Consider the following 17,804-nt stretch of genomic DNA (forward strand, 5'->3'; position numbering starts at 1 on the left):
GCATGTTTATCTTGACATAGAAAAACTATGGATATTTTCAAAAATAGTTACAATTTTCACTGCTAGAAGTCTATAATGACACCATGGTCACAGCAGCATCAAAAAACTGTCCAACTTTCTGTCACTCTTAATCATATAATTCAATCACAAGTTACCACATTAACAACTGAGTGCAGCATGTTAAGATTAATGAGATTCTCTTCTCTTTCGATTCACTTCTTTTAGATCCTGCTTTTTCAATATTCCATAACCAGAAATCTGATAACAAGGTGTGAATTGAATGAATGAGCAGACACTGCATTAGAAAAGATTGATTGATCATCCTTTCATCACCAAATGTGTTAGACAGTACATCACTAACAATGACTACAGTGTGAGTGCATGATCTTACATAAACATAGCATCATTCAAACATCTCTGCTGTAGTTTAGGGATGACAAAAGTTTGTAGCATGTTTTTAGCATTGGTTATATAATGTTGCTACAACAATGGTGCCATTATAGACGCCTAGTAGCAAAAATCATAACTATCTTTGATTCTGTCCATAGTTTTCTTAAGATGAAAATGCCTACAAAATTTTATTGACATATTTGTAAGCAGTATAAATTGGTATACTTTAATCATACAAGTACACCTGCTGTACTGTACCACAAATTTATTTATCAAAGTACCATTTTTGAATATACAATCTCAATCTGATTTCAGAAATAATTGAATATAATTACTAGTAAACTTGTTAAAAAATTTAACATTTGTAAAAAAATGAATTAATAAATTCAAAAGAAATCCATATAAGTAATCAAGCAATGTTCACAGGTTTTATTATTATAATGCAGTGATTTTCTGTTGATTTCTCATGCATAGTTACCATTCTCTGAATTTGATGACTGAAAACTGTGATTTGTTTTCTCTGCACAAGCAAAATTTCAATGTCATACATTGTTTAGTTTACAGAACAATATCATTAGCTGGACTCCCTTAGGAAGCCTTTAAACTTTGCAAAAGTGTGAGCTAATGTGAAGTGAGTTCAGCTGGAAATGAGAAACCCCTCAAGATGGCTGAGGGGTTTCTCAGAAGGACCAGAAAATGATCATATCATCCCAGGCTATCATACAAAAACAAGCATTTAACGTCACAGCAAGTTGAAGATTGCCACATCATTATGTCATGCATAGCCAACAAACATCCATGATGCCAAGTCACAAAAAATGATATCAGGGCAGAAAATCACCAAACCATTGATCATATGACAATAAAAACAGTAATTACAGTTGTAATTACATATATAACGGGTGATTTTTTGTAGTAGTTTTCTGAGGGCCTGCAATAAGTGAACAAAAATTTTTTGACCAAAATTTTTAGTTAGACAAATAGAATGCAGCATGAGATGATAACAAAGCAAGCTAAGTCAGTCAATTTGATGAAAACTACCCATAAAAAAACTACAGTAGTTGTTGCAGAAAATCACTGCTGCCATACACAAACATGGGTTATAATAAAAAATCTGTTAACTAAACTTTTCCAATCAATAATTTGTAAAATGGAAATATTTAACAAACAAAACTTATACATAGATAAAGTAAAACATAAATTACCTGTCCTCTAAATGCATTAATTATAAATTGTAAAGCCAATGGATCAACACATTCAATGCACTTCTGAACAACATGATTACCATTTTGGTCTTTTACACATTTCAGAACATGACCATCTAGCTCTTTTACTATTTCCGTCTGAAAATAAAGTTCAATCAATCAGTCCTTCATAATTTTTCCTCTATTAATAATTACATACTCCTTTCATTTTCATTACTATTATTATAAAAAATTCTTATGTAACAAATTTATTCTCCCAATTTATTGTAAATACTCAATTTGATCACATAAATCTGTTTCATATTTCATTTTTGTAATTTATTCAGAAACAATTACTTGTAACAATTGCTATTCAATACTTGTGAAATGTATGTTAAAAGTTATTTTATCAATGGGGAGAATGATATGCAAACAGCAAAGTGTGAAGGAGCATTTATTGTTTGTGCTATTTACATACTAATACATAATACTGGTATTAATATGTAAAAAATCACTTACAATAAATGTTCCTTTACACATTAAGAAGTTAAGTCTCATTGTTTTTGAATGCACACACCATTTTTTCAAAAATGTGAGTAAAATAACTTACCTGTTGTTCAGGTGAAACAGATTCTAATGCTTTTTGAATTACACGACAACCATACATCTGCAAAGCTAAAGGTAAAACGTTTCCTTTAACTTTTTCTGCAAGTGACTGTTTCTGTTCTGTTGTACCAAATTCGAAGAACTTCTGAATGACGTAGTTTCCAAAAACATCAGTCATTAGATTGTAAGCTGCATTTAAAATTTCATTGAAAACAAGTTGTTTCTCTGGAGCTGTTGCACTTTCTAACTTCTGCTGAATAAATCTACAGATTTTATGTAAGGAAAAATATTAGAGAGAGTCTGCTTTTTAGGTTTACAAGTACTTTTCAAATTCATACCTTGAACCATGCTGATCTTGTGAAAATTCAACAATGTGATTACCCAAGTCATGCAGCTGTAAATTTGGGTATCTATTGTTGCGAAAATCTTCTAGCAGACGACTTCTACCTCCTGGTTTTTCCAAACTACATCCATTACTAAATAAAATAAATAATAACTTTAGTAACTAATGTTTTGCTATTGAAAGTATAAAAATATACTTTACCACATTGGTTCAACTCTTGGAATTCTAGAATTGTTTCTTTTCTCCATAGTAGAAAGACTATCAGTGACATTAGACCTAGTATAATTATTATTTCTGATCAAATTACTTTATATTTAAACAAAGCCAAACATATCAAGTATTAAATATGCATAAATATCTAACTTACTTTCTTTGAAGAGTACTATTATTCAAAAACAGAGAATGTGAAGAACCAAACACATTGGTTAAAGGAGAATTTCTTACTAAGTATTTTGCCTCTGCACCCGGAGCAGCCGACACCATGCATCCTAAAAATGTTATTGCTTTAGTAACTAAATATTCTTTGTGCTGGTATGACATTTAAGAGCAAAGAATTACCTAAATTTAAATTATTGCATGAACCATTGAGTGATGAAGGAGGAGGAGTTTGACTTGGTGGTAACATACCAATGGGACCTAGCCTCTGTGGTAAAGCAACTGTACCAAAAGTATTTTTTGGTCCTTGCTGAGAAAAGTGATTTTCTAAATTAGTCCCAAAACCGTTGCCGGCTGCACTTCGAACTCCTGAATTATCCCAACAGTCAAATGTGTCACACAGTGGTGAATTCGTATTACCACCAATTCCTTAAAAAGTAAATTTCATTATCACTGATATGAAAAAATGATAATTTATTTTATTCTGAAAATAAATATGCCAAAAATTAAAGTTACCTGTGTCAATTCCACCAATATTAGATGTACCAAATGTATTATTTCCAAATCCCGTGTTTGTCTGTGTCTGTCCCAGGCCCAGACCCAACTGATTGCCTGTGAAACCAATGTTAGAAGACGCGGGACTATAATTAAGATTTGTTGGAGAAGAATATAACGGATTGTTTGAGAATAAACTCGAACTCTGACTTTGAGAATTAAGTAAATGCATTCCGCTGTTATTAAAATTTCCTGAAAAATATTACAAATATAAATATATCAGTATAATACAATAAATTTCATTCAATGAAAATCAGTATCCGAGCTTAACAACCATCATCAGTTAATACATAAATATAATTTGACATTTTATGATAAATTTAGTATATCCAATACTTGTTTTTTTAAACTGTTATCACAATTCTTCCAAGCATAAAATTTCTTGTTCAGTAGATTAATTAAATTAAAATTGTTTGCTGTTTTCTTTCTTTTTTTTCTTTATATTACTTTTAAATTTATTGAATGATTATACACCAATTGTCATACTAAGTGACATTGATTTGTGTACAAAATAGCAATGTCACTTAGTTTAAAAAAAATTTCAATGATAATAAAATGAAAATGGAATATTTCAATTTTGATGAATATAGATTTAATCTCTTCAAATGTAACGTTTTACTATGATTATTTACAAATATATTTCCTCTTCCTGAATAGACTGCTATTTCCTCAAATTTTATGAATCTAATATTATTATTTATTTTAATTTCTTAATCTAAAATAAAATTTACTTATACATTTGTTAACCTTGTTTAAAAATTATATCATACATGAACATGGTATTTTATGGCAATTTCGTAAGCCCATCTTTAATAAAAGAGCATTGCAAACCATTTTTTATATTAATTTGCAATCTTGCATTGATTATGGATTGACCATCTGATCAATGGCTGCACCTTCCACTTACACAAGGTTGTAACTAATAAGATATATCTTATGTTTAATTTAACAAAATGTGTAATTTGCCTTTCACTGTAGACCAGCAATTCTCAACCTTCTTAGCTCCATGACCCCCCAATTGGTAAATATAAATAAAATTAATATTTTGCAACCCCCACCCAAAGTAATAATAACCAATTAAGAAAACAATTTGCTTTTGTGTGTTTCTATCGTAGATCCACGTATGGAGAAAATTTTAAATAAAAACCAAATGCAACCATCACATTAATTTCTTTTCTTTACATGTGTACTTATTATAAGTAAGATGTTTATAAGTTTATAATAAATGATTTTTTCTCATAAAATGATTTCATTATTGTTTTGCGACCCCCAGGTTGAGAAACGCTGCTGTAGACTAATATTGCTAGAATTTCTCCGAGCTTCCTTTGAGAGAATTAAATATTGACTGGTTGATAAATTACAAACATTTTAATGTTCTTATTTATCCAAATTGGCTTTCACTCAAACTCCATCGAGAAAACTTTGCTCATTTACTTATGTTTTTACTCCTTTTTTTTATCTAAATCTATCCCAACAATCTTTCTTCTACTGATCTTGATCTCTCTGACTTTAAATTGAAATGTAAAAAAGCACTGTATATCATTTAAGATTTGTTACCTGCTTTTATTTTATTTATTTATTTTGTTTGTTTGTGTTTTAAAGGGTGTTATTTTTTTTAATGATATGAGAGAGGCAGAAATCAAATGTCTATCAAGATTTTTTTTCTAAATGTAATGAAATAAAATAAACATTACAAGAAAGACATTTCAAATATTTAATCCTCAGAAATAAATAGATGCTAAATAAAAATAAGATGTAAACAAATTAAAGCAAAACAAAAAATCTGTCGACCAATAAACATTTTGCTGCACAATAAACTAAGTAAATTTGTGAGGGTTGTTGGGTGATGTCCAGACACCACTGTGAGGTTCTATTTAGATGTTTTAATCTGACACCAGTGTAACGTTTCCATTTGATGTTTTTCTCTTGGACCAGGGTGAGGTCCAGGCTATTCCAGTGGAGTTTTATACACCTTTTTAGCCTTTCTATTGCCATCTGTAGGTGATTACACTCAGAAATTTCTGATACCAAGTAGGTTACACCTACTACACGAGGTTTAAGTGTTTTTCCAGATGGCAATAACACAGTCTCATATCAGATTAGGAGTAAGAGGATGGAGTAGTTAATGAAAAGATTCAATTGGAAAGGAGTCACTTTCTACAGTCAGCAATAGGAAGGCTAAAAAGCCATATAAAACTCCACTGGAATAGCCTGGACCTCACTCTAGTCCAAGAAAAAAAACATCAAATGGAAACATTACATTGGTATCAGATTAAAACACCTAAATAGAACCTCACAGTGGTGTCTGGACATCACCTGGCAACCCTCACAAACTGAATATTTTTTTTGCAAATCTGTTAGCTTCCATAAATGATGCCACATATATAGCTGCCAGGTTGTTTCTCACTCCACGACTGTAATGATAGAACCAACATAAAAGCATTTTCTTCCAATAAGATTATACACTTCCAGATAAAGAAATTGAAATTGACTGTGGAAGTTTATAAGGTGGTTTCCATACTTCTCAAATTTAACATTTCTAGATTTTCATTTCTGGGAATACATTAAAGGTAGTGTATGCTCTTTCCTAGCTATTGTAATTAGTATAGCCTGGAACTTTATGCAAAAGCATTGCTCAAAATTTTGTGAGGAGTTCAAAACTACCAAAATTTTCCTCTTTTGCCTTCTGAAGTGAAATAAAAGAAAAGCATAAAATAGCCTAATTAGAAATTTTGTTCAATTAAAACATATTTTTGTTTTTCTGTAATAAATTTTTAATACAATAGATATTATATATTTAAATCAAATTTAGATACTATAATATAGACATACTATATGTAATAGTCTGCTTTTATTCTGCAGATCTTTATAAATGTAATATAATAATTTTATTTGTTTTTCATTAAAATCAATTTTTCTTTATTTCATTCATTCTGTGCTACATGAAAATTTATTATTACATAACAAAATAGATTATTATGAAAACAATAAAAGTAAATTAAATAAACATTATAATAAAGAAAAAATTATTTACCAGGTGTATTAGCAGGATTTGAAGCTGGATTTACAAGCATGGGAGGCATTAATCTCATGGGAGGTCTGGTATTACTCATCATTTGATTGAAATAAGGAGGACCCAGTAGCTGATACTGTCCACCTAAATGAAAATTTTCAATGTTAGATGATGTAATTAAATTTTAGTACAGGTATATCTTGAGTTACGTTGTTCCCGATTATACACCGTTTCTCAAAAAAGTATATGGAAAAATAAAAATCAAGTTTAAGTCATTTTATTTGACTTTACATCCGTCTGCCACAAATACTGAAGTCATAATATGACTAGAAAAGCATTAAAAGCACATAAAATCATACTAAAATATGTATATTTACAGTAAATGTTAATATAATCATCATAAATCCTAGAGAATGAAACATGAAAACATCTGTGTTTCTGTGTTGTCGTCTTATTTAGCGGTCTTTAAGTGTTCATTATTGGCGTTTCCTCCATTATTGGCATTTAGTTACGACGTAAGTCGAAACTACGACTTACGTCATAACTACACAAGTAAATTCGACTTACGTCGCCTCTCCTGGAACCAATTACTGATGTAAGATGAGGTATACCTGTATTTATTGAATATAAATATATGCATATTTTACATTTACTTAAAGATCAACTTAATCAACAAAATATGTACAGTACAATCTGAAAAATAACGATACAACGATACTCAGAGTATATACCACTGGCATAAAAAAATGCAACACCAAGTAAAACCTGCAAGTCAACAAAGAGGAACATGCAAACAAGAGTGCAGTATGTATGCGAATCCTCTGGAACCAGTATGAAAGGAGATCACAAAGAGCTGATGTTAAATACTGGAATTGTATTTCTTGCTCACAGGAAAAAAAAAAAAAAAAAAAAAAAAATCAAGAATGTCCCATTGAAGAGCACCACAACTAAACAATCAGGTTTCAGACTTCAATCAAAGGAAAATTGCAAGATTACAGAAAGGCAGATTATCCTTTCAAGAGATTGGTGCTCATATTGTACCAAATATGGACATAATGACACAAAGAAGAAAAACAAACTCAACAATGTGAGGGATCTCAATGGCTCTGTCACAATAACAAAGAAACAGACCTGTTATTCAGTTAGCTATAAAGTAGGGATATATGATATCAGCAAAACTATTCATACTGATCAATACACTCTGAAACAATTGTGTATGTTATGGATATTACTGTAAATGGGCAATAATTGGTGACCACAATATACAAAAAAATCTTTAGTGCAAACTTTCTGATCACTAAAATGCAAGACAGACAAAATGAAAAAGTAACTTCTTTGTTACAGCCACAGTAACTTTTAATGTAAAGTCAAACTGCACCACAATGGTCAGTAAATTTTGAATATTTAAAAGCAGTGCTACCAGATGACTTAACAAAAAATGTAAAAGTCTCAATATTTCAAATTTTATCGTCAAACAATTACATATTTTCTAAATTACTTAATTCTTTAATAAATTGCAAAATAATCTCTCACTGAACGTATTCTGCAATAATGTTGTCTGATCACACTTGATTTGCAAAAGGCAGCAAATATGTATTATGCTACATGGTGCACAACTCAAGTGATGGCATATCAATATTAGCACATAATACTGACATAAAACCATGTATATGAGAAATTGATATTTTTGGACAATATCAAATGTCAATTTTGTCAACATCAATACTATAATATTGTAACCAAACAAGCCTACTCTAAAATAATTGTACAGTCACTTCAAATACTGTAACACAACAGTTAAAGAATTTTGCACATCAACCAGTGTCTGTATGTATTGTTAAACATACTGCAGTATCAAGGCATTCTTTCCAGACATCCACCACTTTGGTTACTGTTGACTCTACAACACAGGTGTTTATGATTACAGTGTTTTTTAATAAATTTAGAAAAAACGGAACTGATTTTCCTAATAAAATTTTAATTTATAAAGCAACTTAATGAATACTTATTTTTTTTAAAAAAAGAATTAGTTTACTGATATTTTTCTATTGAAATATAATGTTTTGTAGAATTTTGAACAACCAAGTTTAATTTCAAAGACTATCCAATTATTCTAGTTATATAAAATAATAATTCATTCATAAAAAATGATTAGTTCACAGCACCAAAATGTTATCCAATTAAAGAAAGAGATAACTACTGTCTATCAGCATTAAACAGTTTTTATTATATCATCACCGCAAACACTTTCAACATTTTATCAATGTCATCTTCAGGCAAAAAAAATGAATGTAACTTTGAAACATTAGGATAAATTTTAGAAATGCAACTTTTCTTTGCCAGTGATAAAATGTTGAAAGTGTTTGTAATGATGTTATAATAAAAACTGTTTAATGCTGATAGACATTAGTTACCTTTTTCTTTAATTGAATAACTTATTCTATAATCAATAAGATACAAGCCAATAAGAACAAGATATTAGAATTCTATATACAGCAGAAACTCCATATTTGCAGGTGTTACATTCTACAAAACTGCTGCAAGTATGAAAATTACAATTAGCAAAAGTAAAAACACATTGAAAAACTAGAGTGAGGAGACAGAAATAACACAGTATATGATTAGAAAATAATAATATGTTTTCACATGAAGAAATTTTACTGAAACATTTCTAACCTCTGTCTTTTTCTTAATGTATCTTAAGGTAGCTTCATTTATGACAAGTGCAAGAGCAACCATAGCTACTGAATTTCCACTCTGAAAATGATCTAGCATTTTAATTATGTCTTCAAGGAAACATCAATTCTTTGGCCTTTTTGATATTTTTCCACTAGAGTTGTTTAGTTTAAACTGACTGGTAAGGTTAAAAGAAAAACTCAGTAAAATCCTCTCTAAAATGCTGACATTCACAATGCATATAAATATAAAACACAATGTTTACTACCCATATAAATGCACATGCTAAAATAATGCAAACCATCAAGAAATAATATTCACCAGCACAGTTAATGATCAGTAACAATGAACTACAACAGTACAAATTTAAGGGGGGAAACCATTAAAATCCACTTAATACTCTGTGAATTTTAGCTTCATGAGTATGTAAAATGGTTACAAACACTAAACATGAGTGAAATGCACAAATATAGAGCTTCTTCTGTAAAATCACATTAAAAATACTTCTACAGAACTTTATAGTTATATGTAATTTTTCATCAGAAAGAAACAAATATTCAACGTTTTAATAACTAATTACCAGACTCTTGTAGATTTGATGATATTGTCACTCCTGTCTGAGACAAATTTTCTCCAGTTGCTCCCGGTGCTCTTCCGTTGGACATCAATTGCAAAGAGGGATCTTGCGGCTGTCCTCGATTTCCTGTCATCATGCTTCCCGGCGGAAACATTCCCCATGGAGACATCCCATAATACTGTGGCATGACTGCTGTGGGACCTAGATAAACAATGTTTACAAATTTAATTATTATGCTTTTGTGTCCTTTCTATCATAATTTAAAATTTATTTTGTATACTAATACTTTTTTATATATTAACAGGACTTATTATACTAAATAAACAGGCGAACTAAATTAAAAAACATTATTTCTGATCTGCAAGACTAAATATCTGCATCCATAGTTTCCAATATAATAAGCCCTGTTAATATATAAAAAAGTACCAGTATACAAAAATAAATTTTAAATGTTTACAAATATTTAATTTAAATGGAATAAATAAGACTGGAAATTTGTAAACAAATTCTGCATCTTAAAGTTATTTAAATCACTTACCTGAATTAAAAAGCAAAGCAAATTTTTTTGATATATCAAGAAATAAAAATACAAAACACACATTTTAACTATAAAATAAAATCAAGAAAAACTCTAATTTTATAATTTATTAGCATTTTTAACTCCTACCCATGAAGAAATAAATAAACAACACACTACAGAAGGAACTTATGTGCATATTTACCTGACATTACAGTGCCCAAAGAATTGTAAGGATCTTGATTTGGTACATAAGGTACAGATGAATAGGGTGCGGCAGTTGGAGTGGCAGGTGGCACTCCGTGATTTGGTGCCGGTTGATTTGTAGACATGGGATATTGTTGTTGATTGACAGGTGGCATAGGCAAACACTGAGTCTGTCCTCGTTGTTGATGATACAATTGTGAAAAGAATGGAGTTCTATCACTTCTCTAAAATTTAAAATCATCATCATCACAATGCAATTTTTTAAAGACTTTTTTTGCTTATAATCTTAACCATCAATAATCCATTTTTCATTTAAAAAATAATGATACTATTGTTTAGATACCAATCTATCATATTTTGTAAAATTACGAGGTATGTTTTTAAAGTAAGTACAGTTTTGATATTAAAAAAAACTACTGCAATTTTTTAAATAATTTTAGTCTCACATGAAAGCCTGTACCTTAACATAATTTTCCTCCAATATGAAGGCACTTTTCATATCGTACAACCAGCTTCTGAATTCCATCCTCATAGAAACCTGCCACCTGATTTGCCAACCACTGCAGCACGGCATTTTGATATCATCACCGTAGCGCTGACTGCCTAGATGCCTTTTCAAGCGGAGGAACAAGTGGTAGTCACTAATTGCTAGATCAGGGCTATACAGAGGGTGATCAAGTTGTTCCCAGCCACGTGATGTGATAAGATCTTGGTTTCGTTAAGCCACGTGTGGACAGATATTGTCATGAAGCAAAAAAATCCCCTTACCGAGCTTGCCACGCCTTTTGTTTTGGATGACAAAATCCAAATCAAAAAGCATCTGTTTTCTCAAACTTTTGCAACAACTTTCTGCACGAAGTCTTCAGTAATGATAGACAGTCACCCACTATGCTCCTCGTCATGGACATTAGTATGGCTATCTTTTTAAATGCTCTAATCCATTTTCTTACCATTCCATCACTCAATGTTTTTTCCATACACCTCACTAATCTGCTGATAAACGTCAGCTGCTTTCACATCTTTTGCATTAAAAAAATGAATCACCGTGCGTACTTAACAATCGGCAGGATTTTCAATTGTCTGAGGAATTTTAAACACACACAAACAAATGTAAAATGAACGAATGCTTCCATAATTGCATCTGTGGGTAGCCAACAGATGTAGGTACTCAGTGCACATTCGTGAAACACCAACTGTAGAACTGCAGCAGTCCTATTTTAAAATGGTACTTACTTAAAAAACATGCCACATATTAAACATGTTCTTCCCAATAATCTAATAAATTCAGTAACATATCACAATAATATTTTTTAAAATGAGAACTGTCAAAGATATCAAAATAAATTACAAAACTTTTTCAATGTTTCTTAGAACCTTCAGATATAAGAACAAAGTTATACGAATTTCAAATTTTTACGAGTATATGTTCAAAATACAAGTTGTCATTCACTGAAATTTCACATGCAAGAACTTTCACCAGAAAGCAAATCACAAAAACCTGTGTTTAAAAATTTCTCAGTGAAAGTACAAAATGTAGCAAAACTATTCTTACCTCTGGGTAATCTAAAACATTTGGAGAATCAGGATGAATGTGTGGATAATCAAACTGCAAAGGATCGATTCCCACAGATTCAAAACTGTCATTTGCTCGCGACACGTCGTTTGAAGTATGTTTAGTTATATCATTCACCGAGGACTTGGTTACATCATCATCACTACGAGAAGATTGATGACTAAAAAAAAAAATTTTATTTTTATACAATCATCATATTAATAATCACAAATTTATTATTAATTAAAATACAGTTAATATGCCAATAATTTGAGATAAATAATCAGTTTATAAGTGTTAATTAACAGTTTAATTAATGAGTATTCATCTCAAATTATCACAATGTATGTCAATCTATATCACAATATACATTGAGGTGTTAACTGCCATAGTCTGAAGTATGAGAGACCACTCTCAAACAGGCACATGATTATATGCTATATTCATTTTACAATGTTTATTCTTCAGCCAAACTTGTATGAAAAGCTTATTTTTGCCAAAAAAATTTATGCAAATAAACTGATAGTTGGCATATTCTTTGAAAATGCAAATTATAATCAAATTTAATCAGGTACAGTAAAATCAAACAGATTAACTTAGAGCAATGGAGTGTCTGAAATAGAGTGACCATATAAATGCATTGTTATTCAGTTCCAGAAAATCCATCAAATGGAAAAGATTGCATTAAATATGCTGGAAATAATTATATACAGGATTGTTCAAAAGTAATGCATCAGAAGATTCTTCCATGCATAGTACACTACAGTATTTAAACATTTTATTATGATACAACATAGTTTCTGTGTCATACTATAATAAAATGGTTAAATACTGTAGTTTTCTAAGTTACATTCATTAACCTGTCCTGTGTTGTTCCCAAATATTTTTGTGTTGACCTCATTTGATCTGCCCTGGCAACCTCGAATATATTCGTCTCTGCATCAGAACAGTTCTCCTGTGTCATAATTTTTATATATTTCAATGTATTTATTTTGTTTGGGCAAAATAAAAAAATAATTTTCAGTGATACAGTAGCCACAATTATTATTTTAAAAAAAATTTTTCGTTAGGCTTAACATCGACAAAAACTCAACATGGTGGCCACATGCAATGGAGAAAAATTTCACCATGGGATAGGTTAAGTAATTACAGGTTCCATACAGGTATTTCCATCTCTGATTCCCTGACTGATTAAAGTCTCTACATTTCTCCTTTCCATTATGTAATATCGGCCAAGTCTATTGAAGTCCATTTTGCACACAATTATATAAATGTTTTGAATGAAAATTTAAAAATTTGGTTGACTGTATTTAATTTTTTTAAACATAAAAATATCACAAATTTGCAAAGAAAAAATCTTTGTTTTCGTATTCCTTTTTCTCATTCACACCTGTGACAGTCTAAAATAAAAATTTTCACATACGGAGACGATCTTTACTCTGAGACTCCGCCTCCACAATAGAATGTAAATGGAAACAGCATCCTCTAGTAATTTTTGCCAATATCATAATATAATACATAATGTAAAAATTTAAAAATTTGGTTGTGATATTATTTGACTGATTGTATTAAATTGTGATATTGGCAAAAATTACCAGAGGATGCTGTTTCCATTTACATTCTATTGTGGAGGCGGAGTCTCAGAGTAAAGATCGTCTCCGTATGTGAAAATTTTTATTTTAGACTGTCACAGGTGTGAATGAGAAAAAGGAATACGAAAACAAAGATTTTTTCTTTGCAAATTTGTGATATTTTTATGTTTAAAAAAATTAAATACAGTCAACCAAATTTTTAAATTTTCATTCCATTCATTTATTACAAAGTTTTTCAATTATGTAATTATCTATGTCATTTCTACATCATATAAAAAAATTTCATTTTATTTAAATAAGAAAAAGATTGCTTTATATTGTAAAATGAAATTTCTTAAAGCAAGGAGACAGAAAATTCAAAATAATTTAAACAAAATAAATTTTTCACTCCATAAAGGGGTGAAATCACTTATAACATGCTATTTTTGGTCCAGCACAGAGCCATTTAAGGACATTACATTTCTTCCCACCTGTCCCTAAAACTTTAATGGGAGTGATAGCATTTTGGCAGGAAAGTGGGTCGTGCCAATGAAGTTTCTGCAAACATGGGTTTTAACTTTATAGAGATATTTTGGTATACTTCCAAAAAATTTGGACTTCCACAATTCTGCAAGCCATCTGAAGATAAAAATTTGCAGTTAGAGAAAGACATCACCGATCATCATTCCATCAAAATTGGCAGAATTATTATATCTACACACTGTATGTGGCCAGAAACAGAGAACACAATGAATAAAAATACATAAATTGCATGTGGTCCACCATGTAGCCAAAAATGTCCTGTACTCAATATTGTTAAGCTGAGTGACAGTTCTTTGCCTCCTCCACAGCATCAACTGACTGCAACGGGTTAACCAGATGTTGCACAATCTTTGTGTTATTACAGGAAGGATAAGATGTAAACAAATAAACTCTTGGTGATTATCACATTCCAAATCAATATCTATCAATTCAGGTGACAGTGCACTCAAAATATTGTCGGAGTTGATGCACTCTGTTTCTTATGCTCTCTATACAATCTGTATTGATCAGCATTAGTCATTTTGGGTTTTTCTGATTTCTTTTAAATTTTTCTTTCCAATGATAGACACGTCTCTCTCTTCTGTTCACATTTCCTTTGAAATTTCTTTGACATTATGATAATTTTCTTCAACTTGCACACCTATAAGCTTACAATTTACAAATTCTATTTTATTGATTATTATTGCTAAATAATATTGTAGATCCTGCCATTCTATACAAATCAACACCAATTTCAATGTTCTATCTCATTGCAATCCAAAGTTATACACTGCCCAAATGCTGTGCAGTGTCACTGTTTTCAGCATTCATGCTGAACTGTAAACCCCCCCTCACAATCACATACCTCCACTATCCATCATTTTAAATAAAAACATAAACTCTCATCCAACAAAATTTTAATTGTTAGATCTTCATTTATAGCTTATGAGATTTAAGTATGACAAATCTTGTCATTCTTTCGTTGCTCCAATTTTTGTACACTCTACACCAAACTGAATTTAAAGATGTCAAAAAAAAGTGAGAGCAATGGACGGATTCCCTGGCATCTGATGTCATTTCCTGCTAAAAATCTTATTTCCTGATTTTCCAGGTCTGTACAGACCCTGTAATTAATAATAGATGACTGTATAATCTACCTTGAATGATTACGTTATATGTTAACTCTTACCCGGCCAGAATACCGATCTGTCGTAAGCCTAATTCTTAAGTGAATCAGCCAGGCTACCGATTCATCGTTACCCTGTTAAAAATTGACTTTTATAAAATTTATCGACAACAGATGTCAGCACTTGACGGCAACGTGTTGTTTATTGTCTGTTTCACATATTTTTGTCCAGGTGGTGTTTTGTTGGCTTAAAAAATTTTAATTAATGCTTTTTTTCTCTTAAGTTTCCATTTCCTGATAATTTTTTATTTCATTTTTAGCATATTCGTGCAATATTATTACTACAATAAGTTTATTCATGCTATAATACGTCAATGTGTTATAAATATTCAAGTTGTAACCCTTTAGTTCTGATATTTTATATATTTTTTTAATTTTTAATTTATATTTTAATCAATTATATCAGAAAATGTTACAACTATTGCTACTGGTAATCATATGTTTATTACAAGAGTATATAATTTCATTCGATATGAAGTGAATAAAGTATATTAGTTCATTATATTAGTTGATAGCAGAATAAAGTTTTGATTTCAAGCAAATGTATGATATAATGCGCAATAATTTCACAACGAATAAACATACATGCATAAGTGTTATATCGAATTGTACAAAACAATATGCTACATCGTTCGGGCTCAGTGCCAATAAGAATGAAGTAACTGGACAACGTTAATTTTGACAAAAAGTAACAAATTCTCAAGTTTGAATGTCAGTTATAATATATTTTTTTTTTCTTTCATAAATTTCTCTAATAAAAATTATTGAAAAATATCGTATTTAAAACGAAAGATGTTAATAAATGTACGTGATTTTTTCATACCAATATAATAATAATTTGATTTTTGGTGAATTTTTAAATGAATATTGCATGATTGACCTTGACTGACCTATACTGCCCTCGGCCGTTTTGCAAAATAAATGTAAACAAGGGGGCGGAAATATTGGCCGGAAAAGGGTTAATAACATATCATAAATTATACGTTCTCACACAGCACATACCATGTGTGTGTGTGTGTGTGTGTGTGTGTGTGTGTGTGCGCGTGTGTGTTAAGAGCATCCAGGGGAAGCAAAAGGATAACCTATTGGCTCCCCCAGTGGGTTCCACATACATACATAGTATGCATGAAAGTATCCTATGGTGCATTACTTTTAAACAAACCTGTGTAATGCATAGGAATATTTTTGTCAAGTAACTGGTTCAATTAAAAAAAAAAGTCTAAAATTCAGAGTGAAAATGTTTGAATGTTTAAATAAAATGTCAAATACTGCAAAGAGAGATCAAATCAAAGACAAAACTATTTAAAAGCTATACCAGCTACTGAAAAAAATGCATACATACAAACTATGTCAGGTAAGTGCACTAGACAATAACAACAAAAAACACATTATTATTGTGTAGTGTGCCAAGAAAAACCACTGTGTATGCAAGAATGTTCAAACAAAATATCAGCAACAAACAAGTTATTTTCATCAGTTTTAATGACATTTTTTTGACTACTTGGTATTATATTATTGTGAATAATTATTCTGTTCTCTGGTGCCAAAGCTTATTTTCCTTATATCATGTTTCTTTCTTATTACCAATATCTCTTTATACAAGTATGCTCATTTCAAGCACTAAAGGCAAGACTATATTTTATGAGAAAACTGATCACTAATTATGAATTAACTCTTATTTGGCTGTCAACACATTAATAAGAAATATTTCTTGATCTTGAGAAAGTCAGCAAAACTAATCATCTTTGAGATTGGCTGCAATTTCCTATTGATGCAAGAAATGCTTACTTTCATAATTTAAAATAATTTGTAAATGACTTTTAATGTTTTCACTAAAATAAATGTAAGAACTCATTTAATGGCATTTTTCTTCAAAATGATATATATTAATATGCTCCTGTACTGTTTTTAATATTCAATAAAACTATTTATTATCCCAATAAAAAACTTTTTAAAAATTAGTTTCAATTATGGAACATCACAAGTACCTGAACTCTTTTTCCTCATCAAGTCCATTCTGAAGAATACCATTGCCGTGAACACCAGAATCGTCCGATTGCTTTTTCTTAGAATCGCCGTCATATTTAACCTTTCCATTTTCTCTTTCTTGAGAAACGTTTGATGGATCCTAATAGAAAATTTTAACAATGAAATTTTCTAATTTCACTAAATTTTTTTATTTAATAATAATTTATACAATGTTAAAATTTTAAAATTTTTAAGAAATTCATTTTTAATTATTAAGATTATAACAAATATATTTATAAGGAATCAAGTACTAATTATATCAAATATAATTTATCAAAAACTATTCATCTTTTTAAGTAAGAAATAAGCAGATTATACATCCAAAAAAACTCATCCAAGACTAGTCCCACACAAGCATTAAAACCAAAAACTTAATAAAAATCAGTTTTTAATGAATTTAAGGTATTGCTAGAACACAGCAGAAAGCAGTAATTTTCCCCACAAATATCCCACTAAATATTAAAAAAAAAAAAAAATTTAATTCAATTTTGTCAATTTGTTC

At 30.1% G+C, this 17,804-nt stretch overlaps 1 protein-coding gene across 3 annotated transcripts in view; it reads right to left on the minus strand.

Moving 5' to 3' along the window:
• Positions 1 to 17,804, minus strand: part of LOC136974069 (pumilio homolog 2-like) — a 100,394-nt gene that overhangs the window by 11,781 nt on the left and 70,809 nt on the right. For 2 of the 3 annotated variants that reach the window (XM_067268840.1, XM_067268839.1), the window contains exons 6-17: positions 17,263 to 17,402; positions 11,996 to 12,176; positions 10,442 to 10,667; positions 9,723 to 9,920; positions 6,488 to 6,610; positions 3,415 to 3,645; positions 3,082 to 3,327; positions 2,891 to 3,011; positions 2,725 to 2,817; positions 2,519 to 2,656; positions 2,185 to 2,443; positions 1,596 to 1,733 (exon numbers count right to left, since the gene is read on the minus strand). In XM_067268840.1, coding sequence (XP_067124941.1) covers positions 1,596 to 1,733; positions 2,185 to 2,443; positions 2,519 to 2,656; positions 2,725 to 2,817; positions 2,891 to 3,011; positions 3,082 to 3,327; positions 3,415 to 3,645; positions 6,488 to 6,610; positions 9,723 to 9,920; positions 10,442 to 10,667; positions 11,996 to 12,176; positions 17,263 to 17,402 — 2,094 coding nt within the window. The remainder of the gene's footprint in view (positions 1 to 1,595; positions 1,734 to 2,184; positions 2,444 to 2,518; positions 2,657 to 2,724; positions 2,818 to 2,890; positions 3,012 to 3,081; positions 3,328 to 3,414; positions 3,646 to 6,487; positions 6,611 to 9,722; positions 9,921 to 10,441; positions 10,668 to 11,995; positions 12,177 to 17,262; positions 17,403 to 17,804) is intronic. The other variant, XM_067268841.1, reaches the window with a different exon arrangement.

Source organism: Centruroides vittatus, unplaced genomic scaffold (assembly GCF_030686945.1).
Source record: "Centruroides vittatus isolate TY-2023 unplaced genomic scaffold, ASM3068694v2 contig_341, whole genome shotgun sequence".
Lineage (NCBI taxonomy): Eukaryota > Metazoa > Arthropoda > Arachnida > Scorpiones > Buthidae > Centruroides > Centruroides vittatus.